The sequence below is a fragment of the Synchiropus splendidus genome, chromosome 19, assembly GCF_027744825.2.
Source record: "Synchiropus splendidus isolate RoL2022-P1 chromosome 19, RoL_Sspl_1.0, whole genome shotgun sequence".
Taxonomy (NCBI): Eukaryota; Metazoa; Chordata; class Actinopteri; order Syngnathiformes; family Callionymidae; genus Synchiropus; species Synchiropus splendidus.
This window is the reverse complement of record NC_071352.1, coordinates 4,449,678-4,465,363: the sequence shown is the minus strand read 5'-3', so window position 1 is coordinate 4,465,363 and position 15,686 is coordinate 4,449,678. Positions and strand designations below refer to the sequence as shown.

The following is a 15,686-nucleotide window of genomic DNA, read 5'->3' as shown; positions in this document are numbered from 1 at the left end:
AAAGGGCATCATCTTTCATGAACTTATTCACGTTTTTTGCAGTAGTATTAGGACCTTGCTTATATGGCTTACAAAGTACAGTCCATCCAATGTGGCAGTGCTGTTGTTTTGTTTGGTTTTGAATGTACAGTACTCCAAATACTTTTGTGAGGAACACCTACACCTGGTGGTGGAAAAACCTGGTTTCCGCCAAGACAGCAGCAAAGTAATGCAAACCTTAATTTTATGTAACTATGCTGAGTTGCTCATGTCATAATAATGCATGATCTCGTTTTATTTTTATTGAGAGGGGAGAAAAAAAACGATGGACGATAAGTGTAATATCGGCCAAATGTCTGGGTAAAAATGTGAAATGGATCTCATTACATACTCCAGTTGCACTTCACGTCATTTCACTAACATAAATCGAGGAGTGAAGATGACATATTCATTTTAACCGACATTTAAAAAGCCCTCGGTCTGAGATGAACGGTTTGGCGACGCCTCGCTGTTTTGGTGTCCTGTCTCTTTAAGAAGCCTTCCTCATCACATGATTCCCCTCTTGTGACTGACACTCCAGACAGAAAGCAAAAGCTCCAGCTCGGTTCTGACCCGCTGCGATGACACATGATTGTTGTGCAGCCACCCACGGACCGAGCGCGCGCAGAGTCATGGAGTTAAGTTAACCGTTCCATTCCCGCTCATTCCCGTCGACGACACGAGTCTTGGTCGCGCCGCCGGGGACAAAGTTGGCGTATGGAGAGGGACGAAGTTTCACTACTGCGCAGCGTCTTCTCTTTGTTTTTGTCGGGTCAGTGAACGTCTCACCGGTCAGTGAAGTAGCCGCCGCGCGGTGGTAGCGACGACGCAAGCAGACGAGCCGAGGTCGTGAACCGTCTGCGGAGATGGTGGACGGGAAGCCCATCCTCCAGGACCGACCCCCAGCCTACAACACGGTCTCCGGGCCCTACGAGTACGGAGCCGGGGGGCACCAGCCACACGGCTACGGAGCCATTCCTCCCCCCGCCCCGCCGCCCTACCAGTACCCCGCCGGACAAGGTGAGTGCTGGGGTCGGACCTCCACACACTTCCGCCCTCGCGGCTTCGAACCGCCAACTCTCGCTTATACGAGGCGATAAGATGAGCGCGTGTTCGGGGTCAAATAAGACAAACATCTGAGCATATTGACTTCACCCTGACAGTTTGTTGATGTCAACTATCATCTGACTGTTGTGTAAGAGCTCCAACATACATCCAGGAAGTCACGTCTTTGTCAACACACGCCACATACTTTACTTTTACAAACATTTTTATTAGATAATGACACAACCTGGGTCTGACCCAGGGCTTCCTCACAACTGATAGTTCATTCTGTCTGCAACAGTTCATGTGAAGTTGAGCTTCTCCTCTACAGAAACTTGGCTGCTTTTGTGCCGAAAACTAGACGTGATATCTCTCCGGAAAGTGGTGTTTGAGGGAAAGTGTTTATCTCTTGTGAACTGACATGTGGTTCCAAAGTTCACTCAAATGCCATTTGATTGACACAAGTGGTAAAGTCATTATGGGAAGAGAAGTGGGCGAATGAAAAGGAAAAAATATCGATTCTATCGTGATTTATTCACTTTTTTAATGGCTCAATATATTAAACTACTCAATGATCTTGCTTTTATTTGCTTAAATTGCTTGCCAATTTTAAAATATTCATCACTAATGTAGGCATTAAATAATGTGATTATATTGTTTATGTCAGTATTTTTTCTTGTTCATTTATATGTGTCGTTTGCTCTGTCCCACGACAGCGTACTCCCCGGTGCCCCCGGTGTCCCAGCAGCCCTACTCCGGCGCCTACATCATCCAGCCCTCGGTGGTGGTGGTGGGAGGCTGTCCAGCCTGCAGGTGAGCTCCCCAGACACGTGACTCCCTCAGTCTCACTCCTTTCTAACCAGGCTTGAAGAGTCAAACTCCACTAGTCAGAGTGAGTTTTCACGCTTGGATCTGGTGACCCGGGTCTCGTGGCTGCTGTGTAAAATCCACTTTCTCCAGATCGATCTGCTAGTTTTCTCTCGTGTTTTCCGCGGTGGCCCTCGACAGGAAATGATTTTGAGCAAAGCGTTTCCCCAAACCTGACGTTATCATCCTGTGAGTCACATGCTCCAGCCTCAGCATGTGACGGCAGCCAGAGTCACAGGGAAATGAAATGCTTCTCACCTACTTACCTGACGCGCTCAGCGCCACTCTGCTGTCATTCAGGCCGATGAACTCGTAAAGCGTGAACTTTTTAACCTTTAATTTGACTTCAAAAGCCTCATATCTAGGCATGACATCGCATGTTCTCCCTCTCAAACACGTGGGACTCGGGATCCAGGAGTGAAAACGATTTGCTGCTTCACGCAGACGAGTCCTGGGGCAGATTGACTGTCCGCACTGGTCGGCGTGTCTCCGTCATGAGACCTGCTGTTTCACTGCTGTTTCACTTGTTTACCGTCACACTTGGATTTTAAGTGCTGCGTTTGAACCTAACCCAGCCAGTGACTCGCTGCTCCGTGTCCCATATGAGTCTGAAAATCAATATTCTTTTTATTCTTTAAACTGGAACCAGATCGAATTACTACTACAAGTACTGTAAAGTAATAAATCATTTCACATGAAATGATGTGATCATATGTATAGTTGTATTATGACAAAAACGTTTGTTGTTTTACATGTGCAGTTATTCATTTCTTAAACATTTAATAATATTAGTTTTTCATAAAATACTTTATTAGTTAGTTTCTATGTTTGTTATTATTATTAAAATTTGATATTTTGTTTCATTGTTACAACTATTATTTCCACATATTTTATTAGAATCGTCTTTTAAAAGTCTGTCAAAAGTTTGAAATTTTTATTTTATTGAAATAAATATTTTTTAAGTTGTAGTAGTGAAAATTGTTTTGATCATATTTATTTTCCAAATGCAATTTCAGAATTAACATTGTTGTTTTATGTGTTCTTCTTCCTAGCGTTGTTTTCCAAGCTAAGCCTGGTCCTAGTTTTATTTTCATTGTAATTGTTTAATGTTTTGATTGAAAGATGCCTGTGATTTCACCTTCAGTTGTTAGAGTTAAAGTAGCGACTTCAGTACTGGACTCTCCGTCTGTCAGTATCTCACTTTCAGTTGTGTTGACAGTTTCTTTCCTTCCTTCCGCCCACAGAGTCGGCGTCCTGGAGGACGACTTCACCTGTCTGGGCATTCTGTGCGCCATCTTCTTCTTCCCCATCGGTATTCTCTTCTGCTTCGCTCTGCGTCAGCGGCGGTGTCCCAACTGCGGCGCCACCTTCGGCTAAAGGGACCAAAACGACGGCACTCGTGTCTACCTTGCACATTCTGGCGCTTCAGCAGCTGATGGAGACGCTTCTGCCATGAGCCTTCGAGTCTATGTTTTCTGTTGCAGTGCGTTGTGGGTGCCTTCACGACAACATGCCGAGTCATCATTTTCGCTTCGCCATTGTTTATTTGTTTTTGTTTTTTAACGCTGAATCACCGTGCTTGGCATCGATTTAGGTTCCGAACAGGATTTATTTTTTCTAATGCAATAATGACATCGGTGATTTCTCGCAGCTAAAGCTGATTCTGTTGATATTCTCGGGGGCCATATTTGCACTGTTGACTACTCTGCTCGGCTACTTCCCAGAGCCGCCGCGGACCTCAGGTACTAATCTAAAACCCGGACGCCCGGATCACTGTAGAGAGGTTCCTGTCAGACAACCGAGCGTGGCGAAGAGCGCGCTTGGTTTCCAGTGCCATTCCTCCCTGCCAGACAATCACAACTCATCGCCATTGAAAAAACAACGGTGCGGATTTGGTCTCACGCTTGCAGATGATTGTTACTTTTTATATCAATATATGAATATATATATATGAATGCTGCGTCAGTATTTGTGTCGTTTGATTTGTGACTATTTCCATGTTTCATATAGATGGCTTGTGCATGACAATTCTGAAATCTCCAAAATGTAAAATACTATTTTCATACAGTCAGTTCTATTACCGCGTCCCAATAAAGTCTGAGTAATGCACAACGCTGCACCATCGCCTTGTTTTGTTGCTTCACATCAACACATCTTTGGCTCCTGACACATATGATTGTTGTTGACAGTTTAGAGCTGAAAATACACTGGTGACCAAATCCATTCTGAAGACTAAAGACAGTAATGTTTCAGCACATGATCAGTCAAATATGATCGCAATAAATTTATGATTAATTCTATTATAAAGTGCCTATATAAAGTTGTAGTAAGCGACAATAAAGGACCCAGATTTTTTTATACATATACATTTTTTAGACAAACTGTTGTTTGAGGTAATTTGAGGCACCTATTTATAAACACATTTACAATACAATGTAGTAGAGGGGATTGACATAAACATCCATTCATTCACAAGTAAGAAAATCATCTTACTTAGATCATTTAATCGACTTAGTGAATCATTCATAAATAGTGGCGTCTCCGTGACGATGGGTGGCGCTGTGACCTCTTGTGATATGTGAAATGGCATTGATCCTCTATTACTTATATAATGAACTAATTTTAATTGTGTAAACAATTTTGTTTGGTGACTGAAAATGTTTGTATTTTATTTAATTATTTAACTGCAAATTACGTCCAATAACAAGTGTCAAGTAAAGTAAAGTCGTTCTCGTGGAGAAAACACTGCCCTCTTGTGGTCAACTCTGCATCAGCACTAACCACCGGGTGGCTCTCGCTAATAAATCTCGTTGCTTCTGACGGGATCATGTGCGTTTCAGGTGCGTGATTCTCTTATCATGTGGGTTATGACCCCGTATTGCGGTGTGAGATTTAGTGGTGTCAAGGACCTCTGGACCTCATCGCTCATGTGAACTGGTGAATGTTTATATCGAGATGAAGAAGAGAAGTGAGTCAGCTGCTCATAAAACTATAAGTGTAGGTTGTTATTATTATTATTAAATGTTATTCTAGTAGTCCTGACGATGAAGTTTTGCTTAACCAATTTAAAAGTCACTTTTTTTCAATCCATTAAGATTTAAATTGTCTTTAAAATCTACATTCTATTTATTTTGTTATTATTATTTTTGACAGTTTGGTATTTCATATCATGACATTTGGAATATTTTTATATTCACTTCCAATAGTTTTCCATGTTTGTTTCTATATTCTATTCTATTCTATATTATATTTGATTAAAATTTCAGTAATTTGTTTAAATGAATTTGACGCATAATTCTCCTCATTCCAAGATAAAAATGTGTTTTTTGGTTTGATTTGTTTGAGCAGTAATCTCAGTCTCTCTCTCACACGTGTGTCATGTTGGAATCTCCTGAGCTTCGATCATGTTGAGCAGCAGTTTTTCCTCATGAAATATGTGTCAGGTCAGGATCCGGTGGAATGTCTGTCCCGGGGAGACGTCGCCCGCGTGAATAGGTTATCTCAGATTAATAAGAGACGGAGTCTGTGGAGCAATATTTACCAGAGTTTAACCCACATGCCAAAGTTCATCCTCAGATATTGCCATGTTCCAGGAAAGCTAACGTCACATCTTCAGCTGCGGCCGTGACAGACGGTTCATCTGCCGAGGACCATGGAACTGAGTGAAGCCAGGACGTCTTTCTTGAAACTGGACTCCAAACCAGATCCATCAAGACCCGCCAACAGCTTCGAGAGGCACGTGCAGCCGTGCCTGGCCGAGCTCCTGGGGACCATGCTGTTCGTGTTCATCGGATGTTTGTCTGTCATCGAGAACCCGGAGGGTGGAGGGAGGCTGCAGCCGGCGCTGGTCCACGGCCTGGCCATCATCGTGCTGGTGTCCTGCTTCGCTGAGATCAGGTGAGCTTCACGCTTGGCCTGAGTGGACACCACAGCTGAAGCCTGTTCTCTGTCCGCCAGCGGCTCCCACTTCAACCCAGCCTTCACACTGGCCATCTACCTGTGTGCAGGCATCAAGTTGAGGATGGTGGCCCCTTTCATCGCCTGTCAGCTGGCAGGAGGGGCCCTGGGGGCTGCACTGGCCAAGGTAACGTTTGCAACTGAGTTCATTGTAAATATCTAACTGACAACACACCATCGAAAATATGCAGAGTAGAAACCTCAGTTTTTCAGGCCCTCCAGGGGCCCACTGTAGCGATGGGCAGATGAGGTACCATGAAACAGTATTGAGGGGTTCATTGTCAGAATCCACTAGATGGTGCTCTTTGTTTAGAAAAAAAATGATGTGAGGTTTCGTTGAATTAGTTGTTCAAGAGCAAACATTTTGCAGCAGACAGTGCCCCCTGGTGGCCTCTTGAAATCAGGATGCTGTTTCATGAAACCGCATCAATAAAGTGTCGTGAAAGTCCCAAAAATGTATTTATTGTCAAGTTAAAGTAGTTATAATATAGCCATATATTTGAGTTCTGATATTTATGAAACAGTCCAGCTCAATTGTACCTCAGGTCATGACCTCGAGAGAAAACTTTGGGAAAGCCCACGGCGGCTCCTTTGCCATGCTGCAGTCGGACGATCAGGTCGGGGCGGCAGTGATGGCTGAGATCGCCATGACGTGTCTCATCTCCCTGGTGCTGCTGCTGGGGGCCGTCAACAGCAGAACCAAGAGCCCCACGGCGCCCGTGCTGGTGGGCCTCACCGTGGTCTTCAACATCATGGCCGGGTGAGTTTTCTTTGCCCTGAAAGTGCCACCGTTCGCCGAGCCCAAAGTCGGTTTTCTGACCTCCGAGGGATGTGTTTAAAGAGGGGGCGTGTCCGGCGCCTGTCTCAACCCAGCCAGAGCCTTTGGTCCAGCATTAGTGAGCAGCTACTGGGTCTATCACTGGGTCTACTGGGTGGGTCCAGTCGCTGGAGCTCTGATCGCAGTCGCGCTGGTCCGGTAAGTACCACGCAATAACCCGGGGGTCAGGCCCGACTGTGAACCAACCGTCGGCCTCGCTCCCTTCCAGGCTGCTCGTCGGAGACAGAACCATTCGACTGATCCAGAAGTGAAGCACCTCAGCACCACTGCCTGCCGATCAAAGAGAGCAGTTTCTCAGTGAATCCAAACACGGCTGTGAATGATCCAACAGGAGAGTCGACGCCTCACACTGACTATTAGTCACTGATTTGGGAGATGAGTGACTTATTTTGAGATTCCACTGAGGCTTCTCCAAACTGTTATTGAACAGGAGCGGCTAGTTTCACCGTCACAGATCACTGAAAACACACAGGTTAAAGTGAAGAAGAAAAGCACATTGGTTTGGAAATAACAATGATCAATAAACAATGCTGCAAAAATGATTTGTTTATATGGAACTACGGTATTTGTTCATAAATAACATTTAAAATGTGGAATAAAAATATGCATATTTTATTTTAGAGGCCAAAACTCACAAACATAAGTGTTATAAATCAGAAATAAATATATGAGTTGGCTTTATGAATATACATACTAGTAAGTATATACTAGTAAGAGATTAAAAAAAACTGTGGACAACAACTAGACAACAGGAAAGAAAGAAAATGAATGGTGTATTAATTTTATCCTCTATTTAAATGATTTTTTAAGCTAAGCTAACAATAATAATAATAATACTAATAATATATTTTGATTTTTCTCTTATTTCTTTCCTTTTGTCTATCTTTGTTTTAATTTGCCCCATTTTTTAAATGTCATTACATTTTTAAACACATAAATATATAGGTTTTAAGATTAAATGTTTTAAGATTTCACTTTTTTAAACTACTTTTTATTTTGTATTTTTTATGAAAATATGTTTTGAATTTTTTACAATAATTTAAATACTAAGACGAATAAAGTAAATTAAAATCACCTAAAATGATAAAATAATGATGATAAAGAAAAGATGACATTAATATAAATAATAATAAATATTCCTTTATTCCTTTTATTCCTTTTATTCCTTTTAAAAATATATTTTTTCAAATATAAAAAATAAAGTAAAAAAATAAATACATCAGTTAAATCTGTTTAAATAAAAAAGGATATTGATACAAGTAATATAAATAATATTAATTCATAATTTTTTGAATGCTTTGATTTTTCCACATATATAAAAAGTAAAAAGAAAAATCATATACTTGTGTTGGATGTTATTCGTTTTTAATTCATTCAAAAGATTCTATTGTTATTAATTTTGTTACATTCTTATTATATGTAACTTATTCCAGGTGACTTCCTTTCCAAGGCGTAGAAGGGAGAAGCGCAGGGCCGAGCTGAGCTTCATCAATGGCCCTGATGTTTTCGGGGCGACAGCAGCCGCAACAATGCTCATTATGTCTGCTGGGAGCCTTGTCACCGCAGGGTCATTGTGAGATCCCCATTCAGCCACTGCTCATTTACACTTTCATTGGCAGCAGTTTAGTCCCTGTCAAAAGTTCACCGCACCAATTTGTGCTCCCTGCTCAGCCACCGTGAGGATTCTTTAAGCGCTTGGTTTGAAAAGTCAATTATTTGTTCCCATCTTCTGGGCGTATCCCAGAGGAGGGTCACACAGCTTTGGGGCCCCACATCTGCCCATTCGTCTTCTCAGCTAGGGGACACACAAAAGTGACAGGAGCTTCGGCCATCTTGGCTGGTTTGGCTTTTTATTTGGGGGAGAAAGAAGCTTAGAAAATAACAACAATAAACACATATTACATAGACATTTAGCGCGTAAGAAACAGTGAGGCAGCTTTGAGATGTGACTGAAACTGAATGTCTGATCTTTGGTCGGCGGGAGTCACACTCAGGCGAGGGTCCGTCTCAGTCCAGGGGGAAGTCGCAGGAATTTTCTTGCGCTGCCTTGGCTCTCCGGTACAGCAACAGGAAGTCCTTAAACCGCGGTGCGCATCCCAACCAAGCTTCCCCAAAGTGCTCGGAGCCCATGAAGAGAAACACGCCACCTCCTGGCTTCACCTGGCACTGAAGGTGCGTGTGTATGCGGCCGCGCCAGTGCGGCCCCCGCGCCTCGAAGACTCCGCCGCGCTGCCAGTAGACCCGCACTGCGCTCACCTCCACCTGAGACGCTTGGCGACCGGTGTGGTGGGTGACCCCTTGGATGTGACCCCGGACCACTGCGGAGGGAGAGCATGATTTTACTGATATATCAATATAACCGATAAAGAGGTCAGAGAGCAAGCCAAGATGGCCGCCCATAGATAGGCTGCTGCCCCCTCGACCTGCCTGAATAAGTGAGGGGCGATGGATAGATGAAGACAGAAGCACCCACCGAAGTCACTGCTGCAGATGGCGCTGAGGAGTCGAACGTCATCGCAAGGCTGACAGGAAGCTGTGAAGGGAAGGTGAAGGTTTTTTGTTAGAGCCAAGTCAAAAACACAATGTCTCCACAGAACTCCCAGACACAAACTCCAGGGAGAACGCAGAGGTTAAATGAAAGAATGCTGAGCGTGCGTTCAGCCTAGTTTAGACTCCGCCTCCTATTGTAGAAGTCCAATATCAGCAGTGGACCCACTCCGCACCGCAGGCCGGTGACATCACAATGACCAGGCATCTGTGGAATCTGAGATATGTTTGCACTCTCCATTCAAGGGTCTTGGGTTTGATGCCCTGCAGCCTCCCCTGCAGCGCCCTGCCTTTGTTGCTGGGCGCCAAACACCATGGTGGCCGGCAGCTGAGCATCTCACATTTGGGATTAAACTACCCACGATCTGAGGAAAGAACTCACTCGGCAGGTGCTGAAGGTCGGAGCTCCTGTTGCCCAGGAGTTCGTACTTGAATCCCAGTCTTTGTCGGCTCCATGGCCTCTCACGCTGCGGGCCCGTCTGGATGTAAATGGCTGGCAGTTCAGGTCCATATTCGTGGTAACAGGTCACCTGCTGTGACTTCCCCTCGTCCGTCGCCAGCGGGTGCAGCTTCCCAAAACGCTCCACAAAGACGCTGGCGCCACTTAAGGAAGGCGAGGGTTTGATGCACACGGTTGTGTGTCTGGTCGATGAGAGGTTCGGCTCCAGCACCACCCTGATGGCGTGGCCCGGGTGGAGCCACCTCACTGAGCCTTCGGAGCAGCGAAGTCGCACTTGCAGGATGATCCTGGGGTCCTCGCCTGGGTTCAACCAACTGGACACGGTGGGAAGAAATCAGAAAATGACTCAGATGAAGACCATGCTGTTTACCAAATAATACTCCATTTAAAATGAACTGAACAGCAATGGTCCTTAGGTCGACCCCTGTAGTTCACCTTAGCATGGATTAACATGTAAAATCTAAAAATAAAAATGGATTTTTCTACACTTACACACAAGAACTACATCCCACAATTACAGGGTGGCTATCACGACCGACAATTTCAAATCTCAACATTCAACTTTATCACCTAATTTTTCTGCCAAAATAACTCAATAGTTATATTACTAAGATTGATAACGTCAATGATGTTCTCATATTAAAGTTTTCCCTGCTTTTTTTGTCGTTTCTGCAACACTAATTATCACTAAAAATATTGATAAATATTAATCCACCTCATCTTCTCTCAGCGATTTAATTATTTTTGACTGAAGATTTAAAATGGTAATAAAAATGTCTCGTTCAAAGCTTCCCAGTGTAACGTAACGTCAGGAGGTACACTACTCTTCCCCAAATTCATAAATGGACAGCTTTTTCGTTCCTTGCAACACTAATCTGATATATTTAACGATATATAACGGCCACTTTTGACGATTTTAAAGACACGCAGCAACTTATTTTGAAGCACTTATCAAAATAGTATTGTACAGTTGGGGAAAGAGTTCAATTCTCCGTTAATCAGTATTTCCAATGACTAGAATCGAAGCATTAAAAGTTTTAACCGACGAGTTCGATCATCTCACCTCCCGGTCCAGTTGCACGGATCGCCAGCACAGAACCGGAAAACCGCCACTAACATAAAAATAATCATCGTTCAGGAAAGTCCAATTCGAAAACTGCAAAAGATCCAAGTCGTCGGTGGAAGATCATGGCTGGAGAGTCAAGTGTTTGTGGCGGAGGGAAAGAAAGCGTCGCGGTGGAGACTGCAGGGGGCGTGTCTGGAGGGCAGGGTCGGCAAGGACCAGTGACGGGGCGCCCGGGGGCAAAAATGTTTTCATGTTGTGACGGTCATCTGAAGCAATATAATGAATGTTATTCCATGAGAGGTGAAAAAAACGCTAGTAAATGTACAAATAAATATACAGTATATATACAAAAATGTATTCATGTGTCAAAAGTGAAAACAATCCAGTGTAAATAAATATATGAAACAGAAGGACAAACAACGCACAAAACAATGGGCAGCATAAACACAAGGACAGATATACTGACAAAATACAGACATACTGTACACTAAGGATATATATATATATATATATATATATATATATATATATATATACATATATATACATATATATACACACATTTTAATTCGAATGTATGCAAAGCAGAGTAGTCAAAAACATAAATACACAGAAGGTTTACAAGACTTGTGAACACACAAAAATAAGTTCGTGGAGACAAATAAGAACCTGAAAAAGTCGGTAACCTCTTAAACTCGCTCTTTTTCATGTAGAACTACTGAAGAAGTATTACTCACCGAGACCCCAGTTGGAATCGAACCTCAGCTTGTTCCATTCATTTATCACAATCCCTTCACCTTTGTGTTTAAAAAGTAGGCCAAGTGACGACATGCGTGTTGTTGGCGCCCCCTGTTGGCTGCAGGCAACATTACGGGAGGGATGACGGGTTTGTAGCTGACAACTAGTCTTCTTCATGTTTAAAATAAATTATATTTATATATATCAATTGCTGTAGCAGATGCACGCGAGTAACTCAGCAGATTCGATGGATACAATGGCGACAAAGTTGTCGCACTTCTCGACCAATACGCGACAGTCCTCCGGCTGCCGGACAGGAACTTGGCACGGCGTCAAGGTCGCACTGGTGGCGACCTCTTGTGGAGGTGAACCGATGAAGCGTGACCACCCAGGTCTCCTCATGGCTCCGGTGCGCGCCACTTTTTCGCGATCACCAGGAAGTTTCAGAGAAACATTCTATACATCTTAAAATTAAAAGGCGTTTGTTGACTCCGCAAATATCCAGGTGATTTCTCTACCGCGCAGTTGCGTCAACATCACTAACGCGCATCACAGAAACGCGCAATTTTATAAAGGTATTGATATATACCGGGCTAAGTCAATGTTGAACTTGAAATATTAAGATTACTCTTTATACCGAACGGTAACAGTTAAGGAAAGCAAGGTGCGGGTGGCGTGAACGCAGGTTCCGGAGTGAGGCCTTCACGGACACAGACATGCGACGGAAAACGCCTCTCGGTTTAAATAAACTCAATAGATAATGCAACAGAATGAATTCGAGCATTTTGTTCTCATGAAACATCCCAACTGAGATGTTATTATCACACACAGTCATCAGGTTTCACATGTTTTTAAACACTGTGCAGCGGCATTTCAAGTCGAACGACACACGGACAGCAAAACAATGCGGCGATACGAGGCGCTGACTGTAACTACACCTTTATTAAAGTGGTTAACATCATTCAGTTAGAGCACTAGAGCTATTCGGACAGTAAAACTCACTCATGCGTGAATCTTAAAGCAATGACTTTGGCGTCTGAACACTTGCGTTCTCTTCTGACGGCGCTTTAAAATATCAAATACCCGACAGTTGAATAAACCACTCCGATTGTCGCGAGGATTATTTATTAGAGTTTCTCAACTTGTCTGTACACTAAAGGCCGAACGGAGGCGCTGAATCCGCTTCTTTAAATAACTACTTTTAGTTCATGCAAGGATCTGTAAAGGCCCGTTCCGTTTGACTGGGGGCGAACACACCACCACAGAGGCTCGGTTAAACAAAACAAAGGTGTAAATTGCGTTTTAAAATTACGCCGTATCAAAGGGAGCTCGGGTTCATGTGAAGTGGCGAGTAGAAGACAACGAAACTGGATTTTACTGTGAAGGTTTTAGCACTTAAACTGGACCTCACTGCAGCGTACAGTTTGTCTCACTGATAAAGATTGAAATGTTCTGCGCTCGTGCATTTCAGTCCTTCCTCAGAACACTTCCGTAAATAAATGAGTCTCTCGTGTGAGGTAGCAGCCTGGTGAGACAGTGCATTCAGATTTCCCTTTTTATTGATCCAACATATAGTGGCACAATAAAGGAATCATCAGTAGGAGGCTTTGATTTAAGCATACAGTATTAAAACTGGCCGTTTGAAAAGTTCATCTGAAATGTGTTCCTGTAAATAAGCAGCATTCTGTAAGTGGTGTTACAAAGACAAGTGGAACAGACCTGATCACTGGATAGTTTCCTTCATCTTGTATCTCTGAAGAAGCCTTTGTCGGTGCTGTTCTCTTTAAAAGTGACAGTCAGGAGGTTAAAGGTGATGTCAGTCACCGTCACGGCGCCCAGATGGCTGCATCTGGGCCTCCAGGAGGAGCCCAGTTCCTGTGATGAAATGCTTTGGGAAAAAGAGAAGTCCTTCAGACGCCCAGCAGATGTCTGCACCAAAGTTCTGAGTCCCTCCTGGCCACCTGGAGGGAACGTGCAGGTGTACGACGGCCCCTTGCATCGGTGCTCATGGCTGGATTTCGGACTGATAGTGGTCTTCTCCTGAAACTTCCTGGTCAGTTGGATAAGCTCTGGCGTCTCTCTGAGATCAGGAATGCGACTGGATGGTTTGAAAGACGGATCTGACAACCTCCTTTTCTTAAGGAGAAGCCCCGTCCGGCCGTCCTGGGCCCCTTGATACGCCTTTGGTTTGCGCCCCCTCTTTTTGGCAGCTCCAGCGGCAGACACTTTTCTTGGCCTGAATTCTGTATCCAGAGGTGGGTAGTGAACACTTTCACCTCGGTTGACTGTGCTGGGTGGGAAGAGGGTGGGGACCACAGCGCGCAGACCCTCACGGGCCCGCGGAGTTCTGACCGGCTCCTGGACTTCCTTCGCAGACTCTTTTCTGAATTCATACGTCCGCTCTTTGACTTTGGCCTGGTGACAGAACAAACATGCGGAAGTTCCAGAGTAAAGCTACCACAAGAGGAGAGGGCGGCGTTTTAATGATGAAATATTTATTCAGGACGCACTTTCTGTCCAAGACGTGTTCTACAGACTTCTCTCCAGGGTCACAAACATTATCACACTGAGCTTTTAACTCAACAGAATATGATCATTCAAATCAATTATGCGCCTCCAGAATTCTTGGTTGCCAAATTCTAACTCAGTCAAATCACTCTGTTTTTAATCATTTAAAAAAAACAAGGAAGAGTACACTTTCCCCATTTACTTGCCGTTATATAGTCGATCTGTGCCATTCAGGATCATACATTTAAATTATAGCACTTAAATACTGTGCTCTATCAGGTTATTTCATTTTATCTTGCGAATATTTGCATATACTTTTGAGCATGCATTTATACTTCTGTGACTGATCCCAGAAAGACTCGCTTACCTTCAGCAGAAAGGTCTCGGGTTTGGGTCCTCTCTTTTTTGGCCCGAACTGTTCTCGTTCGCGTTCTCTGATGAACACAAACGGATTTTCAAAAACAACAAAACAACATCAGTCCAAGCGTGAGTTTGTTTTCTCGCTAAACTTGTTGACATTTCTCAACAGTTTCTCCCGACTTATTAACTCCGCTCCCCCCTCCCGGCTCAGAGGCCTGTACCGCTCCCGCGCTCCTCACCTTTGCTCGAAGGCAGCGATCAGCCGCTGGTCCAGGATGTTCTCCTCGGGCTCCCAGGTGCTGTACCTGCAATTAAAGCCGCGAAGAAGAGACGCGGTGACAGTTGACGGCAAGCACCAGAGTCACGTGACGGCTGGCAGCACTTTCTCTTCTTCGTCGCTGACAGTGACGCAGCTGCTGCTAAAGCTAACTAGCCGCACAACTCGAAACATAATTTAAGTCAGCAAACACGGCGTGGGAGCACAGACAGCCGACGTTATTGTGTTCTGGCTGTTCGGCGCACCACCAGGAGGAGCGCTGTTCTTCCGTGTTTGTATTTCCAATACTCACTTCAGAGACCAGCCTTTCCATTTGACCAGATATTCCCAGCGACCCTGCAAAGCAAACATTTGTGGCGTTAGCATCGCGCGCGCGCGCGGGGTTGTGTCGCATGATCTGGCGAGAAATGGGTCGAACCCGTCTGATTCTGCGCTTTAGGATCGACTCCGCTGCAAAGACGCTCTCGCCCACGGCAGAGAGCTCCATGGTTCTGCGATCCCCGCCTCTTATTTCAGATTTTTGTGGCCCCCTCGTCCTCCCCTGCTTTTTTTAATTCAGCACATCCCATAATACGCAATCTGAAAATGGACGTCATCACGTCTTTGCTGTTGCCATGCGCCGCGGTGGGCAGGGCGGACCGCTGCGGTTCCGAGGAGGGAGGAGCCCGGTGGTTCTGCAAGAATGTTCGCGTCCGGAATCCACGTGATCTCCGTGATGTCGGATCGCGACATTATTTTGGATTGATATGTCTTCAATCCTTCCGTGTACCGATGAAGTGAGGGAGGGAGGGAGGAAACAGGAGTGTTCGGTGGAAACACAGCAGCTCCACGTTTCCTTGTAGAGTTTTTCTTAGATGCGATAATTTACCGGCTCAAATGAATAAATAAGCGCCCACTCTTCTGCAACATAAACACATGCACATGTCGTTCAACGCGGTTCATAACATACGGATTTAATTCCGCCATGGATGTCACTGGTATTTCTATTCCTGCGAAATTTCTTATG

The 15,686-nt window shown here is 44.4% G+C and overlaps 4 protein-coding genes across 4 annotated transcripts; 2 read left to right on the top strand and 2 right to left on the bottom strand.

The window, feature by feature from the left end:
* Positions 1–543: 543 nt before the first annotated feature.
* bri3 (brain protein I3) lies at positions 544–4,036 on the top strand. The gene is made up of 3 exons (XM_053852125.1): positions 544–1,038; positions 1,779–1,875; positions 3,174–4,036. The coding sequence occupies exons 1-3, from the start codon at positions 885–887 to the stop codon at positions 3,304–3,306; spliced, it is 384 nt and encodes a 127-aa protein (XP_053708100.1). The 5' UTR covers positions 544–884; the 3' UTR covers positions 3,307–4,036.
* A 1,521-nt stretch (positions 4,037–5,557) lies between these two features.
* aqp8b (aquaporin 8b) lies at positions 5,558–7,202 on the top strand. Its single transcript, XM_053852058.1, has 5 exons — positions 5,558–5,826; positions 5,887–6,013; positions 6,432–6,646; positions 6,728–6,862; positions 6,933–7,202. Exons 1-5 carry the CDS (start codon positions 5,582–5,584, stop codon positions 6,973–6,975), a joined length of 765 nt encoding a protein of 254 aa, XP_053708033.1. The 5' UTR covers positions 5,558–5,581; the 3' UTR covers positions 6,976–7,202.
* Positions 7,203–8,410: 1,208 nt separating this feature from the next.
* Positions 8,411–11,314, bottom strand: LOC128751344 (meteorin-like protein). The gene is made up of 4 exons (XM_053852313.1): positions 10,795–11,314; positions 9,654–10,045; positions 9,198–9,257; positions 8,411–9,042 (listed from the first exon to the last, which is right to left on the bottom strand). Exons 1-4 carry the CDS (start codon positions 10,860–10,862, stop codon positions 8,732–8,734), a joined length of 831 nt encoding a protein of 276 aa, XP_053708288.1. The 5' UTR covers positions 10,863–11,314; the 3' UTR covers positions 8,411–8,731.
* A 1,762-nt stretch (positions 11,315–13,076) lies between these two features.
* On the bottom strand, positions 13,077–15,264 carry cbx8a (chromobox homolog 8a (Pc class homolog, Drosophila)). The gene is made up of 5 exons (XM_053851817.1): positions 15,099–15,264; positions 14,973–15,016; positions 14,643–14,708; positions 14,411–14,477; positions 13,077–13,950 (listed from the first exon to the last, which is right to left on the bottom strand). The coding sequence occupies exons 1-5, from the start codon at positions 15,165–15,167 to the stop codon at positions 13,276–13,278; spliced, it is 921 nt and encodes a 306-aa protein (XP_053707792.1). The 5' UTR covers positions 15,168–15,264; the 3' UTR covers positions 13,077–13,275.
* Positions 15,265–15,686: the final 422 nt, after the last annotated feature.